Source organism: Falco peregrinus, chromosome 10 (assembly GCF_023634155.1).
Source record: "Falco peregrinus isolate bFalPer1 chromosome 10, bFalPer1.pri, whole genome shotgun sequence".
Taxonomy (NCBI): Eukaryota; Metazoa; Chordata; class Aves; order Falconiformes; family Falconidae; genus Falco; species Falco peregrinus.
This window is the reverse complement of record NC_073730.1, coordinates 11,397,127-11,423,894: the sequence shown is the minus strand read 5'-3', so window position 1 is coordinate 11,423,894 and position 26,768 is coordinate 11,397,127. Positions and strand designations below refer to the sequence as shown.

At 37.3% G+C, this 26,768-nt stretch overlaps 1 protein-coding gene and 1 long non-coding RNA gene across 10 annotated transcripts in view; one reads left to right on the top strand and one right to left on the bottom strand.

The window, feature by feature from the left end:
* Window positions 1-26,768, top strand: part of KCNT2 (potassium sodium-activated channel subfamily T member 2) — a 151,207-nt gene that overhangs the window by 83,269 nt on the left and 41,170 nt on the right. For 6 of the 7 annotated variants that reach the window (XM_055815040.1, XM_055815037.1, XM_055815038.1 and 3 more), the window contains 8 exons: window positions 9,208-9,316; window positions 16,069-16,177; window positions 21,015-21,071; window positions 22,166-22,315; window positions 23,450-23,679; window positions 24,346-24,562; window positions 25,766-25,871; window positions 26,154-26,326. In XM_055815040.1, the coding sequence (XP_055671015.1) occupies window positions 9,208-9,316; window positions 16,069-16,177; window positions 21,015-21,071; window positions 22,166-22,315; window positions 23,450-23,679; window positions 24,346-24,562; window positions 25,766-25,871; window positions 26,154-26,326 (1,151 nt within the window). The remainder of the gene's footprint in view (window positions 1-9,207; window positions 9,317-16,068; window positions 16,178-21,014; window positions 21,072-22,165; window positions 22,316-23,449; window positions 23,680-24,345; window positions 24,563-25,765; window positions 25,872-26,153; window positions 26,327-26,768) is intronic. The other variant, XM_055815039.1, reaches the window with a different exon arrangement.
* The window catches only part of LOC114012122 (uncharacterized), a 52,224-nt gene that overhangs the window by 8,944 nt on the left and 16,512 nt on the right, over window positions 1-26,768 (bottom strand). For all 3 annotated transcript variants that reach the window (XR_003554402.2, XR_008748968.1, XR_003554400.2), the window contains exons 3-4: window positions 4,574-4,674; window positions 2,579-2,728 (exon numbers count right to left, since the gene is read on the bottom strand). This is a non-coding gene — a long non-coding RNA (uncharacterized LOC114012122). The remainder of the gene's footprint in view (window positions 1-2,578; window positions 2,729-4,573; window positions 4,675-26,768) is intronic.

Here is a 26,768-nt window from a genome sequence, read left to right as displayed (position 1 = left end):
AGTACTTTCAAAAAACAATTTTCATGCTGACTAGAGTAACTTTCAATGAGTTCTTTCCTTTTATGGACCAATGGCAGAACACCATATAAGCACTATCATGGTACCTTATAGATAGATCGACGCTTGGTCATTAATCGCTCCAAAGGGTAGCGCTCTTTCAAAAATTTTTACTCAGATTACCTGCACTAATACCAGGGTTTGCTCAAGATATCAAATTCAAAAAGTTATATTTATTAAATCAGAAAAGAGTTATATATCAGCTGGCTGGTACTTCCATGCAGAACTATTGAAGTATTGAAAGTTTACTACTAACAAAGTAAAGATTGAATTCAACTGTATAAATTAATCTGTGATTAATACCAACTAACCAACATATCTGAGAGTATGACCATTTTTCATACTGGGCAATTTAAAATGTGAAAAATGGCGGGATCCTTTAAATGAGTTACTGTAGTTTTGCCCATTCTACTAGTTACTTGCAGTCAGGTAAGTTGCTGTCCACAAAGCAAGACTGCTAAGAGAAGCCTCGACTCAGCGTTATCTGTGGTAAGAGAATAAAACTATTTTAATATGAACTAGAACTCTTCAAACTAATGAAATTACCTACTGATCACAAATCTTCAGGAAAAAAGTCCACATGGGAACGATTTATGAAGACAGCTTTGAACTTTTCACCATGAGATACATGCTAAAATTATTGCACACTTGCTTATATCCAGTTTGATCTTGAACTCCAAAGGAAGATCAGAATAAGTCTAAATATTCACAAAGTTAAATTGAGATGCTTACAAATTGCCAACAAGATCAAACTAATGTTTATTATAAAGTAATTATGTTTAAGCTATCTCAATTTAAAAATACTGTTTTGCTCCTACATTATAAGACACAGCAATTACTTTTCTAAATGTTAGAAATAAAGTAAAACATGAGAAACAAGGGCTTTGCATTATATATGTAGTATTTCTTAATATATTCTCTATCAGTTGCTATAATTTCTTCATCTGCCGTCAAAACTTAGTTGTTTCCATACCTACAGATATAGCTTATCAGAGAAGGAGAACAAAAAAAGCAACATAAGCTGCAGCTAGCAAGAAGAAGGGATTGTGTCCTTGCTAGGCAAATGAGTTGCCAGAAGCAAATTTTATCAAAAATAGCTTAAATTGTGTAGGCTATCAGCGTGATGAAGAAATGTATTTTATTCAAAGCTAAAGACCCTGTACTTACCCATCACTTGCAGAAAGCCACTGAACTCCCTGACAAATGAATGTGTGGTCCTACTATAGTATTAAAAGTTAATGAATGAAGAGATCTGAATTTGATTAATCAGCCACAGGCTCCTGAAAACACACTAGCAAAAGCCACTGAATTGGCAACAAGTAATCCTGGAGTGGTCAAGTAAGGCAAGTGTACTATTTGGAAGTGACAGAGGTGCTAGTGTGTTTAAGAACAAGCAACAGTTCTTGCAAATACCTGGGAAAATACTGGTAACTTCTGTGAGACTGAAAAATATCAAAAAGACAAGCTGCCTTGCCTAAATTAGCCATGAAATTCAGAATAAATCAGCTACAACATCTCATTTCACAAAATATACTTGACAGTTGTGAAATGGTTAGAAATGAGAAATGCCATACAAGCAGAGCACGTGATTTACATTGCACTCGGTAGGTTTAAGCAGCTTTAAGGACAGCTGCACCAACACAGGATTCATTTTGAGGTAAGCTGTTCATCTCTGCTAGTAACCTCTCCAGAATTTATGCAAAGGACGGACTTTTTCAGCTCTGCTGAACCCTGCTACAGGGCACACACGCAGTGGACTCTGTGTGGAGCTTTCATCCATTCTGGCCAGCACTGGCTGGTTTTGGGCTCCGAGTCGTGGCCAGCTACAGCTCTCTCCAGGCAGCCTTTGTGCCCTCAGGGACAGTGTGCCCCAGGAGACCGTACCTGGCACATTTCAGCATCCAGTACGGACTGTTATCAAATCTCATTTATCACTGTATATGGAGCACACAGACACAATGCTGTTACTTTCCTTGAGACAGAATGCCCTGTTGGGGGACTGGCTGGCTAGTCATAATGACCCAGTATCTCAACTGTAGCGGTGATACTGTGACAGTCACTGTCATCTTAAGTTTTTAAACAAGATGTCATCTCTCTCCCTATTTCTCTTGCTGTTCAGATTTCCTTTGCACAGGGAATGCAATTTTATACTGCAAGTTGAAAACAGGACAACTGTTTGTTGTTTTGTTGTTTTTTGTTTTTTTTTTTAAATTATTTTAGTGCCCCCTAGAGCTTTGAAATGAAATGGATTTAATTTCCTACACTGTTCCAGCTCTAGTCACTACTAAGAACCTCTGTAAGGTACAACATAAGGTTACAGTTTGTCGCTGAGCTGAAGAAAGTTCAGTTAGCCCAGTGTCAGTCTTTATAACTACCAACTCATTTTTCACCCCGCTGTGCTTGAGAGGCTGACAAACCATTAGGAGTGCCTTGGATCCTCTCCTGTGTCTGACAGCTGTCAAAACAGGATTTAACAGATGCATTGAGGAGATTCCTGACCAGAACAGCTGTTGTTACTTACGATTTTTTGAAGTCTGTGAGGGTTTTTATCTCCCAAGCTCCAGTCCTCAGCAGATCTAGTCATTTGCCATGAATACCGCTGGCTAATCATTGCTTGCTGTTTCATTAGTTTTGGTGCCAAAATCTGTGGCTTCTGACCCATGGGTCTCAGCTGTAGCTCAGAGGAAAAGTACAGTAACAGGTGACATGCAGTTACTTTGTGAAAATTGTCAGTTGCTTCCTTTTTCATTTGGAGGCGTAGGAACTTAAGCAGTCTAACCAAGAATTTGTCAGCTTTCCAAAGTCTCCTACCGGAAACTTTCTCTTCTCTTGCAAGACAGAGCTCTGCCAGATTTTATTCTATCAAATGCCATTTTGACTTCTTAGACCAAAGTGTAAACTGCTCATCTGCTACAGTAAGCAGGGCAGACATCTGTTTCACTTCTGGAGGAGGCAGCTCTTAAAGACAGTTCAAATTGTAATTAATTCTGGATGACAACTTGGTTTGGTTTTGCTGTTGCGGGTTTTTTTTTAAAAATTTGGGTTTTTTTATTATTTTGATTATTTGTTATTTTGATTGATGGGTATAGAACAGCAGTCTGTGCCACACCACGAAGTTAGCCAATAACTTCAGTGCACTGCCTACATCAAAACTGCTCCACAAAACTAAGGTGCTTGAAAACAGTGCATCTGCTGTTTTAACCCAAGTAGGTGTGGGAAGAGAAGTCTCTTTTGAATTATCCTGTAACTCATTAATAGGTAATATGTCAGACCACTTCTACTGCTGACAGCTTTGTTCTGATGCTTTCTGAAAATTTGGAGATGGCCGAGTTCAGTTTTTCCCCCCCTTCTGTTAATTAAATTGCATGACGCTATTATACTTGTAATCTAAGTTACATTGCCATTAATAGCATCACAAGACGGATGCATTGCATAGGAAGATGTAACTAATTTATCAAGTTGTGTGTGGCAAGAAAAAATTAACAAACTATTTAAAAGTATATATTAAATCAAGGCCTTGCTTTGAGTTCTGATGATTTAAATTCCTTATACCCACTTTAAAAATTACAGCTTTTGAGACATGAACTTAAATATCACCTCTATATTAATCACCATCCATATCAGTGGTAATTTTTGATCACTGACTTCAATTCATTGCTTGGAGAGCACACAGAAGAGAATGCATATTTCCCCCCATCTCCCAAAGAAGCATATATTTTGTAATGTGGATAGAAACTAAGACAACCGCCCATACTATACGAAGACACCGATTCCAAGAAATCATTTGAAGTGCCTGCCTGAATTTTCATTTCTACCCCTGGAATGCATCTCCAGAGGGGAATTTGGGAAGGTAACTGAACGAAAAAACCCATGAAAACCCAAATAACCAGATTTTGTATACAAACACATGCATATACGAAGTGAAAAGAGAGGAAATGAAACAATAAGGCAGGGTTATTATGTTAACAGTACAGACACACTGAGTTGATCTTATGAAGCTGTATAGGAATTTAAGTATCCATTTTATACATATTGCATATTTGTAGACTGCTTCTTCAAAAAAGAGATAGCAAATGGAAAGCAATACATATTGTTAAAACTGCAAATGTGCCAACTGATCATCAAGAGATTTCAATATTAAGGAGTCTTTCCCTTTCCTATACAATTATTTAATAACATTTCATGTTGAGATTCATTCTTTTAGTTTTACAACACTCACTTCTGTGGGTCTAGGTTTGTTTACTTTTCTTAATGGTGCCATTGGAATAATTTTAATAAGCGCTTTTCATTCTTTTTTTTAACAATTCTTGCACCGTCTGACAAAACCACGCTTTTTGGACCAAATAATATTTTAAAAAATCAAAGAAAATATCTTAATATCAAGATTAAATAAGGAAGAGTAAACAGTCTGAAATGTACAGCCAGAATAGTATTTACTGGTACAGTTGTGGTTTATCACAGTGAATTTAATCTTAGCTCATATATGTAATACTGAAGAATGAAAAAAGTAGTTTACCTGAGTTTCATTGAATATAAACTATATTTCTATGCATGCGGCATACAGGAAACAGCCTTTTCTCACCACTTTTGCAAGCCAATGTGGTCTGTGAATGATTGCTGTGGAAAGGAAGGGAAGAAACCAGTAATGTCAAACTGTGCAGTTGAAGCCATACCAGCACTGCAAGTGACTCTTAATGTGTTTCCCTGACACCTTTTGCATAAAAAGATTAGGTAACATCTTCAACAATACAGGTTTTTCAAATCTGTCCCAAATCTACTCCTACTCCTTCTATAGTATATCTATACAACTGCCATCTATCCCATTACCCAGCCATTTGCTACTCCTAAGGTGTGTTGGCATTTCATTCCCTTAAAACAAAACAGCAAAGAAAACCCCTAAATACAACCCCCCCCCTACAGATCCTAAAGAGGATAAGTTGCTGTATGCTATAGAAAAAGTGAGGAAAAAGTGCCTGCATGGAAGGAAAGCTCATAGCAGGGTACATCCAAGCTCTGAAATCTCCTGAATGGGCACAGCAATCCTACATCTATGAAACTCTTAATAAGAAAGATGTGAAATAGTGGTTTTTATCGTCCTCAAAAGGTCTTCCCCTTATGACTCCATTCTAGTATTTCTAATAGAAAAAGTACTTGCTAACATCTCAGTAGACATTAAAATATTATGGTTTGAAAGTGTCAATTATGCTCTGTTCCAGGCAGATATTTTCCCTTGTGTTCATCAGCATGAAAGCTTTTCTTACTGCTGATGCTGAAAACATAATGAATCATACTTTATATTTTATCTTTTAATACCACCAATTTAATGACTAGGCAAGATATTTCAACCCAAGTATTGCTTCCTACATGTGGCTCTCAAATATTCCTTTCCAGTTCTGAAATAAAAACTGATGGCTGGATACACTGAAATTAACCATATTTCATGAAATTCAATATATGATTGTGTTGCCTTAAAGGGGATGGAGTAATTTAGTGGGAAATACACACACACCCACACACACACACCCGCCTTCCAGCTCTCCTCACCGAGGTGGGAGGTTGGGTGCAGCTAGGGTTAAATTCTAGGTGATGTCCAATTTACCACTATCAGTCCAGTCGCGCTTAATATGTATATTAAAGTGCCAGGGGTCTGCACTGCCAGCCCAGCCGTGCTCATGAGCTAGCACGGCCACACTCTAGGGGATGGTCGCGCTCAATTAGGAGCTGCGATGACCAGCTACTTAACAGGGCAGTTTTATGAGTGCAACAGATAGACAGGTTCTTGGATTGCCAGTGATAGCGACTGTTTGCAAAAAGGCACGTGCAAATAAAATGTTATAACATGTGGAAAAGTTACAACAATACAACCTGGCTACAAATATTGAAAAGTAACTCTCGAGAGATATTTCTAAGTCTCCCAAAGAAGCACTTAGTTTCAGTCTCATGCAAGGTGTCCCAAGGGGGGGAGAAGCAAGGCTCAGCCTGTCGGCTGGTCCCAGGAGTCTGTCTCGGTGGTGTCTTCCCTTGGTGGTGTCTTCCCCACTTGTCCCCTCATTCATTCACTTTTTATACTTCTCTTTACTCTCAGGTGGAGCTTGAGTGACTCTAGTCATACATTCCTTTATTATGCTTGGTGTAAAGTTCTCTCACTTTCATTTAAAGAAACAGTTCATTTTAAATTTACTGCGCATGCTCCCCGAGCGGGGGATTCACTTTCTTCGGGGGAACCATTCAAGCAGGAGGTCGCGATCTCCCACTACCACAATTATTTTACCCTAGCATCCTTGAGTTTTATCTCTTCAGCAGTTCGTTTTCTTTTAGCAGTTAGCACGTCCTCATCAGAAAGCTTTGAAGTGCTGAGGGGGCCTAATTCCCAACCTTCTTTCGCAGGTAATGAGGCTTTTGCTTGGTCTTCACCACAGTTGCTGGCCCAGCAACAAGCATCTATATTTGCAGCCACTATGCAGCTTATCGGCTGTACGGTACCATTGCATTCCGGGTCCTGCAGGGAGTAGAGCAGATCCTGGCCATGGTGTCTCCACTGCGCTCCACCCCGCACTGCTGCTCTAGGATAGCAGGTGGTGTGGCTTTAGGGGACTGTGGTGATGGAGATTTCATGCATGCCAACCGTCTGAAAGGCGATTGCTGCATTTTACCCTAAAAAGCTTTCTGTAATACTATGCTTCTATTAGTATTTTTCTATTTTTCTCTAATTTCCCCATCAAGGTGGTTTTCCCACAGAATGTATTACCCATAATTTATGGGATAGCAGTATTCATCCTGTGGTTAACGCACTCTCAACATGTGGTAACAGGTACCAAAACTAACAGGCTGGGAAATCTCTTGGAATCCTTTGGTCAGTAGCTGGCTGAATTCTGACATCAGTTATGCGAATGTTCTAGTTGCACAAATATGTCAAACTGTTTTTAACTGAGCTGATACTTTTTAGAATCATCCACATTTTTAAACTCTTAATTCCTGATGTCCTCATTTAATGTTATTTAAATTCTGAGTCTCCTTGGAAGGCCATGTCTAATACATCATTCTTGAATAATTTGACATGACTCATCACTACCATCTAAGTTTTCACACAATTCTTCCACGGCCAAATGCTACCCCTTCCAAATTATAAGATCCCCAACATTTTCAGAAAGATAGGAGAGGGAAAAAATATTAGTAGATGATTTCTGGAAACAAACCCTCTCTTCTGCATTCCAATAAATGAAATATATTATACTAGAATCGTAGGGTAGTAATGGAGGTTGGAAGGAAGCTCAGGAGGTCTCTAGTCTGACAGGAGTCAGTTATGGACATAGACCACATTGCTCAGGGCTTTATCTAGGCTGGTGTGAAAGTGTCCAAGGGTGGAGACAGCAGAGACTTTCTGCACCACCTGTTCCACTGCCTGTCTTCGTGGAGAAGAGGTTTCTTATATCCACCCTGAATCTCTCTTTTCAACCTAACATCCACTGTCTCTTGTCTTCCAACCATGCATCACTGCGCAGGACCTGGCTCCATCTGCTCAGTAACCATCCCGTAGATAGTGGGGGTTGGTGTTAGGTCCCCCTGAAGCCATCTCTTCTGCAGGCTGAACAAGCTCCATTCCCTCAGCCTGTCCTCACAGGGCCTCTGCTGCCGCCCCTGACCATCTTGGTGACCCTCTGTTGAACTCGCTCCAGTTGTGCTGGGGGCCTGCAAACTGGTTGCAGTGTCTGGAGTCAGTCTAACTTGCACTGAGTAGAAGGGGATAAGCAGTGTCCTCTGTCTCCTCACGGTGCTTCTGTTAAAACAGCCCAGGATGCTGTCTGCCACCTCTGCTTCCAGGGCACACTGCCAGCCCATGCTTGGCTCACTCTCTGCCAGGACCCCCAGGTTTTTCCAGCAGAGCTGCTGCCTAGCCAGCCAGCCCCCAGCCTGTGCCAGTGCAGGAGGTTACCCAGTCCCAGAGACAGGACTCTGCTTGTGCCCTTGCTGAATTTCATGTAGTTCTTGCCAATCCATTCCTGCATCTTACCTTGGTTCATGCCCTAAAGTGTTTTGACTGTGCCCTTCAGTCTGGTATTGTCTGCCAACCTGCTGAGTGCGCACTCTTTCACCTCCTCCAGTTCACAGATAAAGATGTTTAATAGAACAGGTTCCAGTACAGATCCCTGTGACACTCCAGTGGCCCCAGGTCTCTGGGTAGAGTGCCATTTACCACTGACCTGAGACTCCAATCATCTAACCAGCGTTTTACCCCTGTAGTTTTCCACTCATCCAGACTGTAATACCTGAATGTGGAAATGAGAATCTGTAGAGGATCAAAGGCTGTGGGTTGATTGACATGGATGATGTGCAGCTGTAGCTTGTTCCTGCAAAGTGGTTAAATAGCACTGGGGGGTAGTGGGGGGGTTGGGTTCTGGGGGAGAGAGAAGCTTGGAGAAGGAAAACTCTCAATGTAGCAGACAGAAGGAGCAGTGTGGTTTGGCCCCTGGAGGATGGAGAAACAGCTTGGATGGTAGAATCTGGCCAATGGTAAAGCCTTGTTGCAGCCTACTGGTTTTGCTTGTGCAGCAACAATTGGTGCCCTGTGTGAGGAAAACTGATTTGGACTCAAACTGCAAAAAGGATCCTCTCTGAGATGCAGCATTCATGTGCCTGAACTATAGTTCCCCACTTCATCCTTTTGTTTGAAGATGGGTGGAACTATTAATTTTTCTGCTGTTGTTGAGGACCTCCCCCAGTCTGCACAGTGCTTCAAAGGCAGGAAAGCAGCTGTGCAAGGACACTAGCCTGCTCTCCCTGCACCCATCTGATTCTGTGTGCTTATACAGGTTGAGTTCCCTGGAGCACTCCCTGTCTTAAAATAATCCACTGCTGGTCATTCTACTCCTGCTTGAAGCCTGCCTCAAAGCAGAGGCCTGAGAGATGTTGTTGGTGAACACTGAGAGTACCACAGCCTTGTCTGTGTATATGTATATTTAGGTGTATTTACATACCTGTAATATACATAATGTTACTTATACAATGTGGACATCTGCATGTAACATCCACAACAGCTGGTGTTAAACAGGCTTAAAATGAGTTTTCTTCAATGGAACTGGTCTGGTAAGTTCTTTCTCTAATTTAACATGGTATTTATGTTTCATTGTTGTCTCATACTCTTTATTCTAGGATCATCAAACCATTTTAAGAGCATGGGCAGTCAAAGACTTTGCTCCAAATTGTCCTTTGTATGTCCAGATACTGAAACCTGAGAATAAATTCCACATCAAGTTTGCAGGTAAGTTAAGATTTCAGCCATTTGAACCACCTGTTAGTATTTGGCAGTTTTTCATATGCACACAAGCAAAGTGAAATTCCATAGGCATGTTTACTGGTTAGAAGCAGATTGAGATTGCAGTATTGTAAAATGACATGGGCTGTACGTAACCTATCAATAGTAAAATGCTATGTTTTACATTGAAGTCTTATTTATAAATACTTTTATGGATTATTACTCTCATGTTACATAACACAGTAGAATTATTTGCTACATAACACGTTGTTACTCCTTAATTATCAATCCAGGTAGGTTTCCAGCTTGATGTATCCATGTCTTTAAATCATTTCTGCCTACTACTAAGGGATATATGAGAAGATCTGCTCAGAAGAGGCCAAATTTTATCCCAAAAAACAATTGGGGGGGGAAAAAAAGTCTTCCCATGGGACTGGTTTTTTTTCTAAGTAATACAAAAAACATTGTTTTAATGACTTCCAGATATTTTGGGAAGATGCATGTAACTTAATTCTGTATTCAGTAAAACACGTGTTCAAAACTATGACATAAAATGCCAAATAATGTTAAGAAATCCAAACAAATCTATTCTTTTAAGAAGCAATTGCAGCTTTAATTTGACAGACTGTCTCTCTGCAGTACGTAGGTAGGTCTGTCTCTGTCTATGTATAAACACACACATACACATATATATATATAACTGCATATACATACATACATATGCACGTGCAAAATGACACCAATACTTTTGTAATGAACTTATTTTGCCTATCTTTGGAAAGATACCTGTATGAAGTATAGGCAAAGCTTTCCTTTTCAACTGTAATTTTGAAAATTCAGTTTTCTGGAAGGATATTCTAAGGAAGAAAGGGTTGCTGAGTCATGCAAAATTAAAAAAAACTCCATGGAAAAATATTAGTCTACTCCATCATCCCAGAATGTGATGAAAAAGTAAATTCCAGTGCAGAACAATTCCAGAGCAACAGTTAAAGCTGTAATTTTAAAAGCTACTGAATTACCACTAGGTTGGAAAGAAGGAAGAAAGCATCAATAGCGGTTCTGAAGTTATAAAAGTGTAATCTCAAATTGTGAGATGGCACAACAGGGAATAAGGCTCTTGCTGTGACAAGAATGATGGTGCTTTTTCATCTTCCCCTTAAAACCACCCAGCACAAACATAATCTCTTCTCCCTAGCCATGGCCACTTTTCTTTATCAGTAACTGTGCTAATGTTGTTCCTAATTGTATTTTTAGGAGAGTTTCATTATTCTTAATGGCTTGTCTCTGTAGGAGCTTATATGTAACTAGACTTGCAAAACTGAGGCAATATTTCATATATGTTCCAAGTCTCAGACTGAGACTTCAGACTTTTTTAAAAAAAAAACCAAAACAGCAACAACAAAACCCCCTCTTTTTTTCCAACATTTCATTCAACTAAGCTTAACCAATCTGGTATCTTACTGCCTTAATTTATGTTCTGTAGCTCTTCAGGGGCTTGAAAGAGACCTTTTGTATTCTGTGCCTTGTTAGCCCCCTCTAACATTAATAGTACTGTGGCATAAGTCTAAATATTCAGATAGCACCTCACATCCCAGAATATTTTCACATGGATCGTAGGGATCACTGCATCCATTTCCACACTCTCTCAGCACAACATTAAAAGCAGAGAATTACAAGCCTTCCTTCAAGATTAATTTTATTCATATAAAACACAGGAAACTTTTAATGCAGTTTTAAATTCACAAGGTTACGAACATGGTATAAATATCACCGCTGGATGCTTACCTACTGCAAATGGTTAGGCTACTGACAGTCACGAGAACATTTGTTTACATACGTTTTCCCAAGAGGACTACTTTGGTTATTAATCTCATTCCACTCTTCTTCATTCTGAAATCTGTACGCAGTGGGGGCTGCAGACTATAGCCCTGTCAGAGTGCTTACGAATAAAATTTGTCATAACCGCATGGAACACTTTGTAATCCGAAAAGCACTTAGCAATTTGGGACTGCTTTGTTAGTACCTTAATGCAAAAGTTTTTTTAAACTTAATATTCGTTTAAAAAATGACTCCTTCCTTCTGGAGGTTTCACAAAACAATATTGTGCATTATTGTGGACTTGAAATATTCAGTAATAGCAGTAATAGGATTTCTTTCTTTTTTTTTTTTGCTTTATACACAGGTTTAGAGACTATAACTGTCAGAAAGTTTCTGAATTTAGAAAAAATACAACCAAAGAGTTCCAGAAGGACCTTGTAAAAAAGTTTAACTTTTAACTACATGGAAAATTTTTAAATCACTAGAAGCCCAGTTTCTCAGCAGGTTGTATTAGGTTGACCAGTCATCCTATATTGCATGAGACAGCCCTGAAATTTAGACCCTGACTGCATTTTCCCCTGGAATAGCATCCTGGAGATTTTCTGCCAGAGGCTTCAGTAATCATATATATGACAAGTGCTTGCTATAATTTATTCCCATTTGGTAGACAAGACTTCTACATTCTTCTTCTCCTTAATGAGAGTACAACAACTTATTCCTATCATCAGAGCAAAGAATGGAGACACTTTGCACGGGGTAGTATGGCCTGTCAGAAAGGCAGGTTTCTTGTCTTTTCACCTGATGACAGACACACACCTTTGCATCCTCTATTTTCTCTGTTACTTTTTACAGCAGAGCTTAGCTACTTTGTTTAAAAAGGTAACTTATGCTTATGTTAGTTAACATAGTGGAAATATTTCTCTGTGCTTGAAAATGATTCTTCAGTGGAATCTGGAAAGCACACAGCGTAAGTGTTTGTCCCAGCAAACTCCTTTGCAAGTTCAAGGTGTAAACGCCTTATAAATATATAGTCACTCTAACATGACAATTGTCAGATGGGCAAGAAAACATTCCTGTCACCTGTGTTAACAGTCTTATGTCTGAAGCTGAAATGCTTTGGTTACTCCTTTAGTAATTTCTAATATACAAATGCGGTGACATGTCCAGTTTTTCTTTCAGTAATACTGCATTTTTCTTCACTGGCAGTTGCATGTGTTTTTCTTAATCTTCCTGCTTTTCCTTCAAACACACAAGGCTACAAAAGGCCACGTACTCTTAATGCGTGCATTTCAGCACAAACATGAAATAAAGCAAAGATTATCCACAGCAGAGCAATATATTTATGCAATTCAGAGACTGGAATAAAAATGCATGTTTTCAGAGTTGAGCTTAGAACTTTTATGTATTTGCTAGAAAATAAATTAATTGCCTTTACCTTGAATATTCAGAAATCATGTATAATCACAATTCCAGGAACTGGGGATACATTTTGATGTTCTGTATTTATTCAGAATGCACTGATGAATTAGCACAGGTTGGTGGTCTGACATTAAGCCTTTAGTAGTTTATTGAAAAGGAACATAGTCCAGATTCACCAAAATGGATGCATTTTAAAGTGAATGCATCTGATGAGTAACCAATCCAATTAACTATAAAAATGGTCTAGAAGTAATGAATGGGCATTTTTCTCTATCTGGTCTGGTAGTGATCATGTTAATTTATCAAATTGACAAAAGTAGGGTTTCTCAGGATAGTTGTGTCATGACTGGGACATTCTTAACACATGGCTGATGCTGCAGGCTTAAAACATATTTAAAATACTAATTTATCTTCAGGAACATTCAGAAGTCATAACTCACCACACTGCGTTACTACATCTATTTGAGACAGACTTAGAAACGTGTTTTTTGTCAAAATATATTTTCAACAGAAAATACAGCTTCTGGAAAATACTAAATGGATTATTTCTTTAGTGTAAATGCAGTCAAAATACTTGTTTGGTAACCTGATTTGACATATTTAATACTCATTTCAAGATAAACTGCAGTTTCCTCTGCTGCCTTGCTGCCATACTGAAGGAATAATTTGCTGATTCTAGAACCTGCTGTCACAGGACCTGACTGATGTCCCACACCTGAGGAGTGGGAAAGTTGTCACCGAGCTTCCTCCCTACTCACTTTAGAAGGGAGAGCATCAGATAAAATTCTGTATAGCCTTCACTGCATCTCCACAATAAGAGTCCTGAACATAAATATAAAACACAGTAACATTAGAGGCAAACTATAATCTGTCAAATAATTAAAGAAACAAACAAGTTATTTTTGACCTGATCCGTGTCTAGTACAAGAACTTCAGCCAAGAAGAAAAACCCATAGTACCTCTCTTCATTTTTCAAATGGCTATGATATTTCTAATCATGATAATTGGATCACTGAAGAATCTTTCACCTGATGTTGTCAAACCACCTCTGAGAATTCAAAAACTTCAAAATAGTTCTGAAATAGGCAGGGTATTATTTGCATATACCCATTTTACAGATGCATAAAAGATCATGGAGGGCATAAATAACTCATACAAAGTCAAAGTTTATGATAGGAGTGGAAATAGTCCTACAAATCCCAGCTCCATGGCTCCTGATGTAACTGGACAATACAATGTGAATCTCTTACACGTAGGAGATGAAGATGAGTATTGTAGGACAGCAATCTCTGTTTGCTATGTGCTATGTTACCTGTTAAAATGGTACTTTAACATAAATTATATCCAAAAAGTCCACCATAGATGTCAGAGAATGTAGAACATATGGAGAACTTATGTCTGATACACTTTTCATTTGCATCGTGCCATCCATGATATATCCATTTTCATTTACATATATTTAGGTCAGCATGTACAGTTTTGTCCAAGTACAAGATTTGAAATAACAGATGAAATAATTTTCCTGTGTATTTTTTCTTGCCCCTATTTTCAAAAGTATTAGCTATAATATAACAACATTCTAAACAAAAAATAAGGGGAGGTTATTTGGCAAAATCCTATACAATATGGAGAGTTTGCATTCCTCTGTCAGGAAGTCAGTATTCGCTTTCATGAATCTTTGCCATCTGACTAATGGTAACGGAATGCAGATACTCCATCCAAGCAGTAGACTATGCCTTACTGTCTCAAAATCTCTAGTTTAAAATTCAAATAGATTTATTCATGGCACATCGTCAACTAAAAGAACACATTTCTGTCTGAAATATTTTCTGCAGGAAATTTTTAATTGCTACAACTGAAATATAATTAGCAGAGGAAAAATCTCATTTTGTTCTATATTTGACGTTGTCTTTATATAACTAAATTCATTCCTTTCCTATGACATTTAAATATGCCTTGATCTTCAGAAAATGAGAGAATGAGTTTCTCCTTCTGGTAGTCAGTGATTCTGTTACTGAAAAGGCTCTAAAAATTTCAAAAAAAGGAATAGAGAAGGCATAAAGTATGCCGGTTCAGTAAGTGGCATGCTTATAGCTACAGTATAAGTTCTGTCTAGAAAGTAGCTTAGAGAGGTAAGGTGGTTCTATGGATTTTAATGATACATTAGGGCAACTAGAAGTAGAGGTATGTAGACAGCTCAGACCTAGGTGGGAAGATGATTTGCTTGCTTTTATTAAGCAATTTTCATACAGCTTATGTTTTGATAATAGGCTGTACTACTTGTAGTATTCTTTCTCATCAGAAGCAAATGCTGCTCCTATTGAAAGTAACATAGACTGAATCAAACAGTAAATTCAGAAGAAAAAATACTTACTAGCATGCAATAAATGCCTTCATGACCTTAGAAAACCTTTATGACTTGTGAATTTCTACACTGACAAGTTTAAGTCATAAGTTTTGTGCTTATCCCTCCTTATATCTATTTTAATACTGTCACAGCTATTATGTGAATGACATTAAAGAGTAATTTCTATTTCATTTTCATGCTGTCACCACCACTGGAGAGCACTTAACTGTGATCTGAATTTTAAGCACTGCCTATCCAAGTTAAATAATAATTGATGTGATACTGAAAGCATGTGCAGAAGATTTGGCAGTTTTAGCTATAAGCCAATACAGAGGACTAGATATAATGTCTCTGTTGCTTTCTCTTCTTACTTCCCCTCCCCTAAATGCCATTAAAAGACAGAAAAAAATAGGTGTGCCTATAGTACTGTTCCATCACAGCAAGTACTAACATGCAGACATACTTTCTTCTAAGGACTCTTAGAACAATGCACATTTTGTGATTACAAAAGCCAGACAAGGACTGGGGTAAAAAGAACGCAAAGTTGTAAAAAACTGGAAAAGAAAAAGCAACCACCCCCCTGGCCTATATTTCAAGGAGGTAGCAGCTGTTAGCAGTTCCTGGGGAGATAACAGTCAAACCTACATCACATATGGAGGTGCAGCGCAAACTCCCAGAGCCGCTGTCAAATAACCAGTCTGCAAACCAGTACAGCCTATCTAATTGATCAGCACTCCTGCATTGCGATATCCTGGGTATGCTACTTGCTGAACACAAAATTGTATCTGTGCAATGCTTGATGTCTCTATGCAAAACTGCAGAAGGCGCAAAAGATAGAAACTAGACATGTGACATGGCTTACTCATTCAACTAGTGCAGCAAGATAGTGGAAGTGGGAATCACAGAGCCGTTGCATCCTCTCCATGTGTAGCCGCAGGACAGAAAGTCTGAAGCGGATGCAGAAGTAACTCTGCTTATGCAATCTGAGAGAGAGCGTAGATTGGGCAAATCATACACAGCTGCTGTCTGGGTTCTAGTGGAAGATGAATGTCTGGAGGCAAATTTTGATTGTCCCTGTCTTCACCACTTTCCTAGACAAGGAAAGGAAGTGATAATTCTTTTCAATGGAAAGTATTTTTTTAGAACAATTTATATCTTCTTTTTGTTTCTACAGATCATGTTGTGTGTGAAGAGGAATTCAAATATGCTATGCTAGCTCTCAATTGTATATGCCCAGCTACCTCTACGTTAATCACGCTGCTGGTTCATACATCTAGGGGACAGTAAGTATATGCCACAATAAAAAAAAACACCTTATGGGAGTTGTAGCTGATATTCTTTGGAAAATAGCTTACCCTGAACTCCCAGACAAAGTTTTTAAGGAGAAATTGGAACTTTCTGCGCAATAAAAGCATCAAGTTATTTTACTAAAGATACTGTTATCTCAAAAAGAAACTCCCCCCACCAATATTTAACCTTGTTGCCTGCTGTTGTGCCGCTTCCACAAGGTACGAAAAATATGTATTTCCAATGTAGTAGATTGAATTGTGTATTTATCACACAGTTCTACTTAACAACAGCAAGAGCCAAAAATGCCAATTTTAATATGTTAATGTGAAGTTCTGTTTTTGTACACATACAAAAATTCCTATTAATTCAGCTCAAAAAATGTTTTTATGATAACATGCAAGATATTATTTGCTATTCAGTGCCTGAATGTTAAGAAGTAAACATACATATGAAGAGATGGTTTTTAACATCATAACCACACTGCCAGAAGGGATACAGACACGGTCACAGTAGAACCTCTCTATATTTACCAAAAGAATTTTACCACATCTAGTATATCTCTGTTATGCTATGTTCTTGGAATAATAAGGTATTCTTATCAAAATGTTGTGGGAGGAGGGAGGCATTAAAGAGTAAATCTCCAAATATATCTGTAGAAATGGAATATGTGCATATAGACTGCACAAGAGTGTATTTGGGAGTCTCGTAAAAATGCATACTTTTTTTTCGAGTAATCATGGACCCAGTAATTCCTTGATATTTACAAGCAGTGTTATTTAACCTTCTATATTGCATTTATATATCCCCCTGTGCCCAGGATGGGGAAAACTGAAATTATTGCTAGAACTTTTACTACCAAGAACCACAAATGTCAAGATTTTAATGGCAGTATCTGTAGTCGAATCTGTTAATAAGAAGACAACAAAATACTGTTTCTGTGCCTCCTGATAATCATGCTGAAATATGTTCTCCAGCTGCCTAGCATTCAGTATCTGACATGCACAGAATACAGAGCCTTTTTTAGTTATTTAGGAGAGTAATATTCTTAACAGCTAGCAGAGAATTCTCAGTCAGCACAAAACCAAACATATGAAAGGGAATCTGTTTTCTGCTATACTTAAGAACTCTGGCATTTCATTTTTAACACAGGCATATTGATCATTTATACAGATTCCCAACTATGATGCAAAGTAACTCTAATAGAATGCAAAAGCTCTTACTCGGAATTAACTGTTGTTATCAAGATTGTTAAAGTAACTGATTTCTAGTCTGGTCATTGTATACTAGGAACTAAAAAAAAATTTTTGGCACAAATAGTTGTCTGTGTTACTTTGAATCCTTCTTACAGAAACATTACAAGCTTGCTGTATAAACACAGGAGAACTGGAAAAGTGAAGATGCCTAGTTGTTTCTTATACTTTAGTCAGCACTCATCAGAGCATTTAATCTTGGATGGGCTCCAAAATACTGAAAAATGGCAAACTTTGGACATCTTAGAGCACGTGTATTAATGCTGGACTAATTGGTTGAATAGATGTGACCGTTCCTTAAAACCACACTATATGTGCAAAAGTTTAAAACATTAGAGGAAAAAAACTTCAAAAATATTTCAAATTTGAGTACTCTTCGCAGTGCTAAAAATAACTCAAAAAATTAAGTATTTCTCTCCCAAAATACCACTTTCTAAGCTTTCAAGTTTGATATTTTTGCTACTTCCTTTCATTTTTGCTAGATGTTTACGTAATTTTCGGACTGGTGGAGTATTTCTTGCCCTTTTGTTCCTTAAAACTGTTTGAGATCCCCTGGAAATGCTGGAATATTTTCTCAGAAGTCTAATTTAACTGTGATTTAAATTTTTCTTTAAATTTTTAAGTGCACAGATCTGTTCAATGTATGATAAAGTCGCCAAGTCAAACATTCAGAATTAGGAAATGAGGACAAAGCTGTCTTTTTGCTAGCCTGCTCTGATCCTATTAAAAACCTACTGTGCTGTTGGAAACATTAAGTAATGGTATACTTGATCTTACTTCTTGCTTATAACTGAGTGTCAGGTAGGCCATGTTTAATCTGGAAGTTTTGTGTCCTCGAACGTTTAGTTAAGATGATCATTAACAACTAGTGATTTAACCATTGATTTTTAACAAGTATGCACTTCATGAATGTAATAATCTCAGTTCAAAGGAGGACAGTAATCACACATAACTGAAAAAGTCATATAAAATATTTAAATATGTGAAAATAATTTCTTTCCTGTATTACCTCTTCAGTGTCCCAATTTTATCAGCCTTTTTTATTCATAATTTTTATGTGTAATACCATCATTGATTTAAACCCTTGCTAACTGAAATAAACTCATAATTAGGTACAGGTATAAATCTGATCTTTAGAAATACTGTGCTTAAAGAAATTTATTTTCAGACTTTCTTACTGAGTATACAGTAATGCTTTAAGGGAAAAATTCCTTTCAAACTTACATTGTTCATAAGCATCTCTGGGATTTGCACTGACTCTAGAGTGTTTGAACAGTCTTGGTAAAAAAAAATGATTCTGCATTTCATTGTCCTCGGGGGGGAAATCTGTTTTCAAAATAGTTATCAGTTTTGAGCTTCATCTTCAGGTTGTCATTATATTTGCAGACAAAACTGCTTTGGATTTGACAAATTTATAAATCAGAGTAATTGTTTGGGCTTTTCTGTAGATTTTTCTGATGTTGAACAACAGGTAAATTAACTGCTGATAGTTAAAAAAGTTACCTTTATTCAAATGAAAGATTAAGTTGGTGAACATTTGAGTTCGGTTAAGTATAAGTAAAAAGATTAACTGAAAACCGATTATTTAAGCTACAAATAAAAATGTTAACTATGTGTGCATTTATATCCAAACTAAATACTAACTTTGACATACATAATGAAGAGTATTTGTTAAATAGACTTCCAATAGTAACAGTGAACTGCTTTCCTTGTGTTGTGGTTTAACCCTGGCCGGCAAGCAAGCCCCACACAGCCGCTTGCTCACTGCCGCCACGGTGGGATCGGGGAGAGGATCAGAAGAGTAAAAGTGAGAAAACTCGTGGGTTGAGATAAAGACAGTTTAATGGGTAACACAAAAGCCATGCATGCAAGCAGAGCAAGCCAAGGAATTAATTCCCTGCTCCCCAAGGAGACAGGCAGGGGCTCAGCCGTCCCCAGGACAGCCGAGCTCCATCAGACAGAACAGTTACTTGGGAAGACAAACACCATAGTGCCGAATATCCCCCCTTTCTTCTTCTTCCCCATCTTATATATACACTCAGCACGACATTCTGTGGCATGGAATATCCCTCTGGCCAGTTCGGGTCAGCTGTCCTGGCTGTGTCCCCTCCCGATCTCCCATGCCCCTCCTGCCTATCGCTGGCAGCGCCCAAGAAACTGGAAAGTCCTTGACTCAGTATGAACACCCCCAGCAACAACCAAACCCATCCTGTGCCATCAGCATTGCTCTCACACCAAACCCCAACACAGCACCGCCCAGCCACTGAGAAGAAAATTAACTCCATCCCAGCTGAAACCAGGACACCTTTACATGGGTTGTTGTTAAATTATCCTTTCATTGTCCTGGTTACTACCAGCACCTGCATTGAACTTCATGTAGAACTTGACTTTTAAATGCCTGTCAGTACTGACTTTGTTATATAAAAAGAACAGGTTTGAATTATGGGGAGACTGCAATGAATCAATGGCTTCCAACCTTGGATAATCTTCCTAAAGCGTATTCAAGGTCATTGGAAAGATTGTCATAATAATGAATTCAGGTTTCCATTCACAGAACCCCCATGTCTGTTGACTTACTTAACTTCCATGTAGTGGCTGGGAATGTTTGTGCAAGTTTTTATCACAGATAACAAAGTTCAAATGACTACCTGTGCCTTTCTGTTCCACAAGGAATGATTCTTCTTTTTCCATGGTATTTTAAGTGCATGTAACCAGAGGAGATTATCAAGGACCTGACCAGAATATTTCTTGCTTTTTGTTATTTCCCTGGTGAAAAGCCATTCATTAAGGGAAAATATGATCACTTTCAAATTCTAGCTTCTTAACATTTGTTAATTTAGTGAAATAATGATCTTAAATGACTCTCATTTTAATGGAATTAAACAGTTCATTGACAGTTCATAGATAAAACATTGTCCCAACTGTTTGTTGTACTCTTACAAATGAAGTGCTACTTATTCCACAGGGAATCTGTTTCCTGTATTTACAAAGAAATAGTGTGCCACTGTTAATAATATAACCCCATTTCTGATAATCACGAAGATAAGTACACTGAGAAATTACTGGAAGTTGAAGGCAATACTTAGCAGCAGAACACAGGCAAAATCATTATTCTTTGTAATCCTAATTAGAATGGTAATACAATAAACAGTAAACAAAAAGAAACATGTACATAAATTAAAAACACCTTATCTTTTGTATTATTATGTGAGAGACTGGGGAAAATGTTCATTTTCAAAGCAAACTTTGGCTAGCTCAACTTGCTATTAAAATTAAGGGAGGTTTGCTGCTGTTTTTATGAACTGGCTTTGCTCTTTAATGCAATTTTTCAGATTAAACAAACCAGGTGTAAATAATCCCATTCCCTTCTCAGCTGTTTATGGAATTCAAGTCCTCAGTCTGTAAGACACCAAAACTCTACCTGGAATCTTATGTATAATATTCTTATTGATCTTAGTATTTATTTTCAATGTTACCTAGTTATCTAATTTAGTGGTAGAACTTTATTGAGTTTGTATTATGATCCAAAATATTGGAAGAAAATAGCTTTTCTGACTTGAACTTAATGTGATCTTTACAGAACAGACCCATGGGAAGCTTTTAGACAACTAACTGGAACAAAGCAGACTTTAAACAGGTAAACATTGTATTTTAGGAGAAAATGAAATACGGAGAATTTTTTTCTGTAATTACATTTCTAGTTCTGCTATTCTACATGTAGTGCACTTTGTTAACACTGCTGCAATAAAAGTGGTTTACTTATTTCCATCTTGAAACAAAATGTTCCTATGCTAACGGTGGAGATGAGTGATAAATTGAAGAAAAACAGAAATTGTGTGAAGATATTGAAAATGTTTAAATGAGCACAAAGGAGCGTGTCCCAGTATCTTGAGATCATAGCTCCAAGTGGCAAAACACAGAGCACATTTGTCAGTTTTATGTTCTATCTGCACATACATATATCTGTATATATATGCACCCATTATATCCAGGAAAACTCATATAGACAGAACCTTGTTTCTGCATGAAACTTAATAAAGAAATTCACAGAAGCCCCAAGTCTGCAAGTTCTGGTGTTCACTAAGGTTTGGAACATTTCCACTAACAGTCCATCTGGATAAAGAACGTTAGCTGCATATAGTAAAGGATGATATGCGTAAATGGTTAAGGTAATTATAGAAAGGAAGGTATACACTTGTCATAGTATACAAGGCACAGTAATTAAAAATGCCCATACAGTAAATGCTGAAGATAACCAACAAGCAAATGCAGGGGAAACCCCAGAAATTTTCCTTACAGATAAAGTGACTGAAGCCAAATGGGTCTTCCCTGCATAAGTTAATTTTAACGGTTCTACTTCAGACGGGAACCAGAGCACCTGAAGGGGCTGTCTTTATGCACAGAATGAGTATGCTGTTGGTTTCACCTGACATCTTTAGATTGTAATGAATCTACTTATTAATGGTGTGAATTTAAAGTTAATTCAGCCGTCTCTCTCGTGATGTTAAAGTACATAATCTTATATGCCTATTACTTAGCAGAAAATGTTAATTTATTAAAATAATCTCTGTACTTACACTGTTACCAAGCTTTGATATCAAATATTTCTTTCAGATTAGCAGATGGGACATTTTTAACAGACATTTGTAGTTTCTATTGCCATGAAATACTGTTTTGATTAGTAAGAATTCGACATTGTTTTAAATTATTCTCTACCTGTACATGTTTCAGGGAGAGTCAGCAGTCACCGGAACAATGGCAGAAAATGTATGGCAGGTGCTCCGGTAATGAAGTGTATCATATTAACCTGGAAGAAAGTACTTTTTTTGCTGAGTATGAGGGGAAAAGCTTCACATATGCTTCTTTCCATGCACATAAAAAGTATGTTGATTTTCCTATCAGCAATTAAAACTTCAAAAAACTAATTATTTGTTTTGCCTGCAATGTAACTTTGCATTCGAAGGTGCGGTATTACACATTACTGTGCTTCTGGGTTTAAATATCTGCCCATTAATATGTTTTGTGGATGTTTTTATGTAAGTTACAGCTGGTCAGGGAAAAGCTCGTGTTGGTTCTGTATAGGGCGGCTCAGTCTGACAGAATAGATTACAAAGGATGTGTGGGGTAAGGCTGACAACCAGAAATAAACCTGCATCTTAGAGAGGTTGTATGAGAACACCAGTCTCTTTCCATGTGCAAAATAATCTAGAAAAGGGTGGGTGGGAGGGTGTTAGTGTATTTATTTTTTTCATTTATTTAGGAGTCAGCTGGACATCTGGCTTCCTTTGTGGCGTGTTCATTTCATGCCAAATGTTCAATTGAAAGGTGGTACATGCTATATTCTGGTGACTGTTCAAAATAAACCCATATTTTTTCTGTTCGATGCTATCATATCTTCTTTAGGTTCCAGATCATGCATGACTTATTCAGTGCTGCTCTGTAAGGAGAACATACAGACTAAAACCAAATCATGTATATTCCTATATATTTAACAAAATGGACGTATATCAAACCCTGAACACTGAGTTTATTCTCAAACTTAATAAAAGAGATTTTTTTTTCTTTAATTCCTTATTTTCTTCCACTAATTAAATACATTTCTAGGAGTGAATTGCAAAAATAAATTCTGAAAATGGTTTCTATTGCATATGAATAATGGAACAATTTAACATGATCAATGCTTTTGCATATTATATATCCATTCTTCTACTAATATTTTCCCAGAGGGGACTATAGATCTGATTTAAAAAAAATCAACAGCATTAGAAGAATATTATCGGGGTTAAGAAGAACACTGGATTTCAAACACCTAGGGATCCGTGAACTCATAAAAACTACTTGAGCAGAAGTGGCCTATCAAGGAGACAACGTTTTTCAAACATTGGTCACAAAAATCTGCAAATGTTCATGATCTGCAAAATATAAAAATATACTGGAGGTTCATTTTTGACAGTGGAAATTCTGGTATATATGGGACTATGCAAAATGAACCATGCCTTTCCTTTTCTAATTAAGGTTTGGAGTCTGTCTGATTGGTGTTAGAAAGGAAGATAACAAAAACATTTTGCTGAATCCAGGTCCTCGATATATCATGAATTCTACAGATATATGCTTTTATATAAATATCACCAAGGAAGAGAATTCTGCTTTTAAGAAGCAAGAAAAGCACAGAAAAAAACAGGAATCAAAGTTATCTTACTGTGGAGCTTCTAGGTTGCCTGTACACAGTATAATAGCCAGCATGGGTAAGTAAAAAAAAAGCCTCACAACATATTCAATGAATAGTGCATTTTAAAGTGTTTAACAGTGTATTCCTAAAATTTTAAGAAATTATAATAGTGGGTGGAAAGAAAAAGCATTAAATGCTTGCCCTCCTATTTTCAAAAAAAACCACCCCAAAACAAACAAACAAAAAAGAAAACCGAACAGAAATAGGTTATGTTTTTCTTTTACTTGACAATATGGAATTACATTGCCGAAGACAGTTGTATTGAAAAGTAATAATAAAATGTACACAAAGCAAAACAACTGGGAAAATCACATGGGTAGTTTCTTTGTCATTCATAACTAGTTGTTTGTAATAAGTTTTCATAAACGTCTTCAATTAATAAAATGCCCTTGCTCAATAAAAACCTACTGGTTGTTGGTGCATATAAATATGGATTAGTTATAGGAGGTATGATTTTTAAAAGGTATTTAAAAAGTTGTATTAATGGTCAGAAAAAGTGCTGCTTTGCAGGAAAAGACTTGCTCAGGAAGAGTTTACGTATTTGTTTTATTTTAGTGTAATAATCAATATAGTGTTCCTTTTAGTCTGTGGCAGTGTAGGCTGGTAATCCCCACTAAATGCAGGAATGTTATTCAAATGTTTTGACAACCACATTGAGAATATGCTTTCAACTCTGCTTCAGGGACAGTGGCTATCGATTTGCAAGATGCAGGATGCCGAACGTCCAGCGGACCTACGCTCGCTCTGCCTTCTGAGGGGGGTAAAGAGGGCAGACGGCCCAGTATAGCACCTGTTCTGGAGGTTGCAGACTCATCCTCACTTCAGACGTGTGACCTGCTAAGTGACCAGTCAGAAGATGAAACTACCCCATCGGATGATGAAGTCTCTGCAGGCTTAGAGTATGTATATTAAATATAAAAACCATAATTTGAAAGGCTAATATTATGTAGGTGGCACGGATAATTTTTTGACATGCAGATCAATTCAAGCAGTTGTAGCAAGCAAGACCCATAAGGGGCAATTACAGAGTTATTCCCTTTTTTGAAATGCTGTTGTCTGTTAGCAGAATGCTTTTATGCCCATGTTGAAATTCAAAAAAACCTGATCAATATCTCCATTTGCTGGAGATTTTCTATACTCGGTTATAGGTATCTCCTTTTTTAATAGCGTCTTTTATAGCTGTTTTTCTTGCATTCTATTGTTACACAGACAGGACTCAAATGATCTGTAAACAGAAGAGTACTTCTGAGAATGCAGTGATAATCAGATCGTTCAACAGGCTTGTTGAATAGGCTAGGTGTCTGACTTCAAAATGTAGGAATGAAAAAAAAGTATGAGACAAATCTATTACATCAAATTTAAAATGCATATTAAGCAATTATGTTTATTGGGATTATTGACAGGGATGTTAAAACTGAAATACACAATTAAGCCAATGGCTCACCTAACACAGTTTCCTATCTCTAACAGTGGCAAGCGTGAGAAGCCCCAGGTAAGATCATAAAGCTCCAATAAAAAAAATAATAGGACAAGCCTTCTAAAATCTGCAGGCTAAAATACCAGGATGTAAAAGGCCCCTCGTTAAAAACTAAGGCCAATTAGAAATTTCATCTCTTGCCATTTACAACTTATTCCAGCTATGTTTAAAGTATGTTATTAAAGCAAGAAAATAATGACCTCAATCATTCGTGATAATGTTTGAAAGAGAAATGGGGAAGGAAGAGCAGAAGTACCACAATTATTTCAGTTTTATTTCCTTTTTTTTCCTTCCCTAGAAGTTTCCAGAACATGCATCCAAAACACTAGGGCAGCACACTGATACATCAGCCCATTTCCAAAGATGCCTGTACAAAAAAACCCAAGCCAAATTCTTTTGGTCCAGAAAAGCATGATAGCTTTCACTAAATTCTATTGCATTGGTCGAAGCTACAAAATGTATTCCTTTGATCCTTATTAAACATAGTGCATTTCATGTATTTGACTCTGCTAGTCTAGAGATAACTGCAAAACTTAAGACATTGGTATAAACATCCCACGAAATAGTTGTATAGTCAACTGTTTTCCTGTAATTTGCTATATTGAAAATGTTTGTTCTATTCTAGGTATGCCAAAGGCTATCCTCCTTACTCTCCATATATTGGAAGCTCTCCTACATTTTGTCATCTTCTGCATGAAAAAGTACCCTTCTGTTGTCTAAGACTAGATAAGGTAAAGGGAGTTTCTGTTACTGGGTACAGCTGCATTCTCATTTGTCTCTTGCATCTGAACAGTTAAATTCTGGTTTCTGCTCAGAGATGAGGTTTGTTCAGCACGTACTAAGCTATGATACATTTTCTCATCCTTTTCATGACCAAGCATTTATTGATGCCTGATCAGGCCCTGGGTGAGGTCACCTGATAAAATTTTCTACTTCTAATGGTAAAGGCCTTTAATGTCACATCTAAACCTCTTTATTCATATCCACTAAACTTGTTCTTATTTTGATTTCAGGGATGCCAACATAACTACTACGAAGACGCCAAAGCCTATGGATTCAAAAATAAATTGATTATAGTTGCAGCAGAAACTGCTGGAAATGGCTTATATAACTTTATTGTTCCACTCAGAGCTTATTATCGACCAAAGAAAGAACTAAATCCCATTGTATTACTCCTGGATAACCCGTAAGTAAATTTTAAGTTCTTTTTTTAGTGATATGTTTTAAATTCATTTTACCATTACTTCAATAGATGATCACTTCACATGGCCAACTTAAAATCAAAAACATTATGGCACTTTTATTGTGGAGAAAAGTTAGTGACAGAAGTAATACCCTATGTTCACTGTCATACACCAAATTGACTTTTTATATGACTGTAAACGGCTATACTGAATTTAAATGTCCTTATGCTTCATGGCCAATGTTTCAGTTAAGTATTTCTTAAAAATGCCCAAAATAACGTGAATATTACTGCTAAAATCAAATAACTTCATAAATAGTGTAAAAAACAAGCTGTGCAACAGCTGTGCACAGCTACATGACAGCACTCCATTTTTATCACGAGGTACTTCAGTGGCCTGGGCCAGTTAGGTATGATTTTAGTAATTTTAGACTCTTAAGATAAA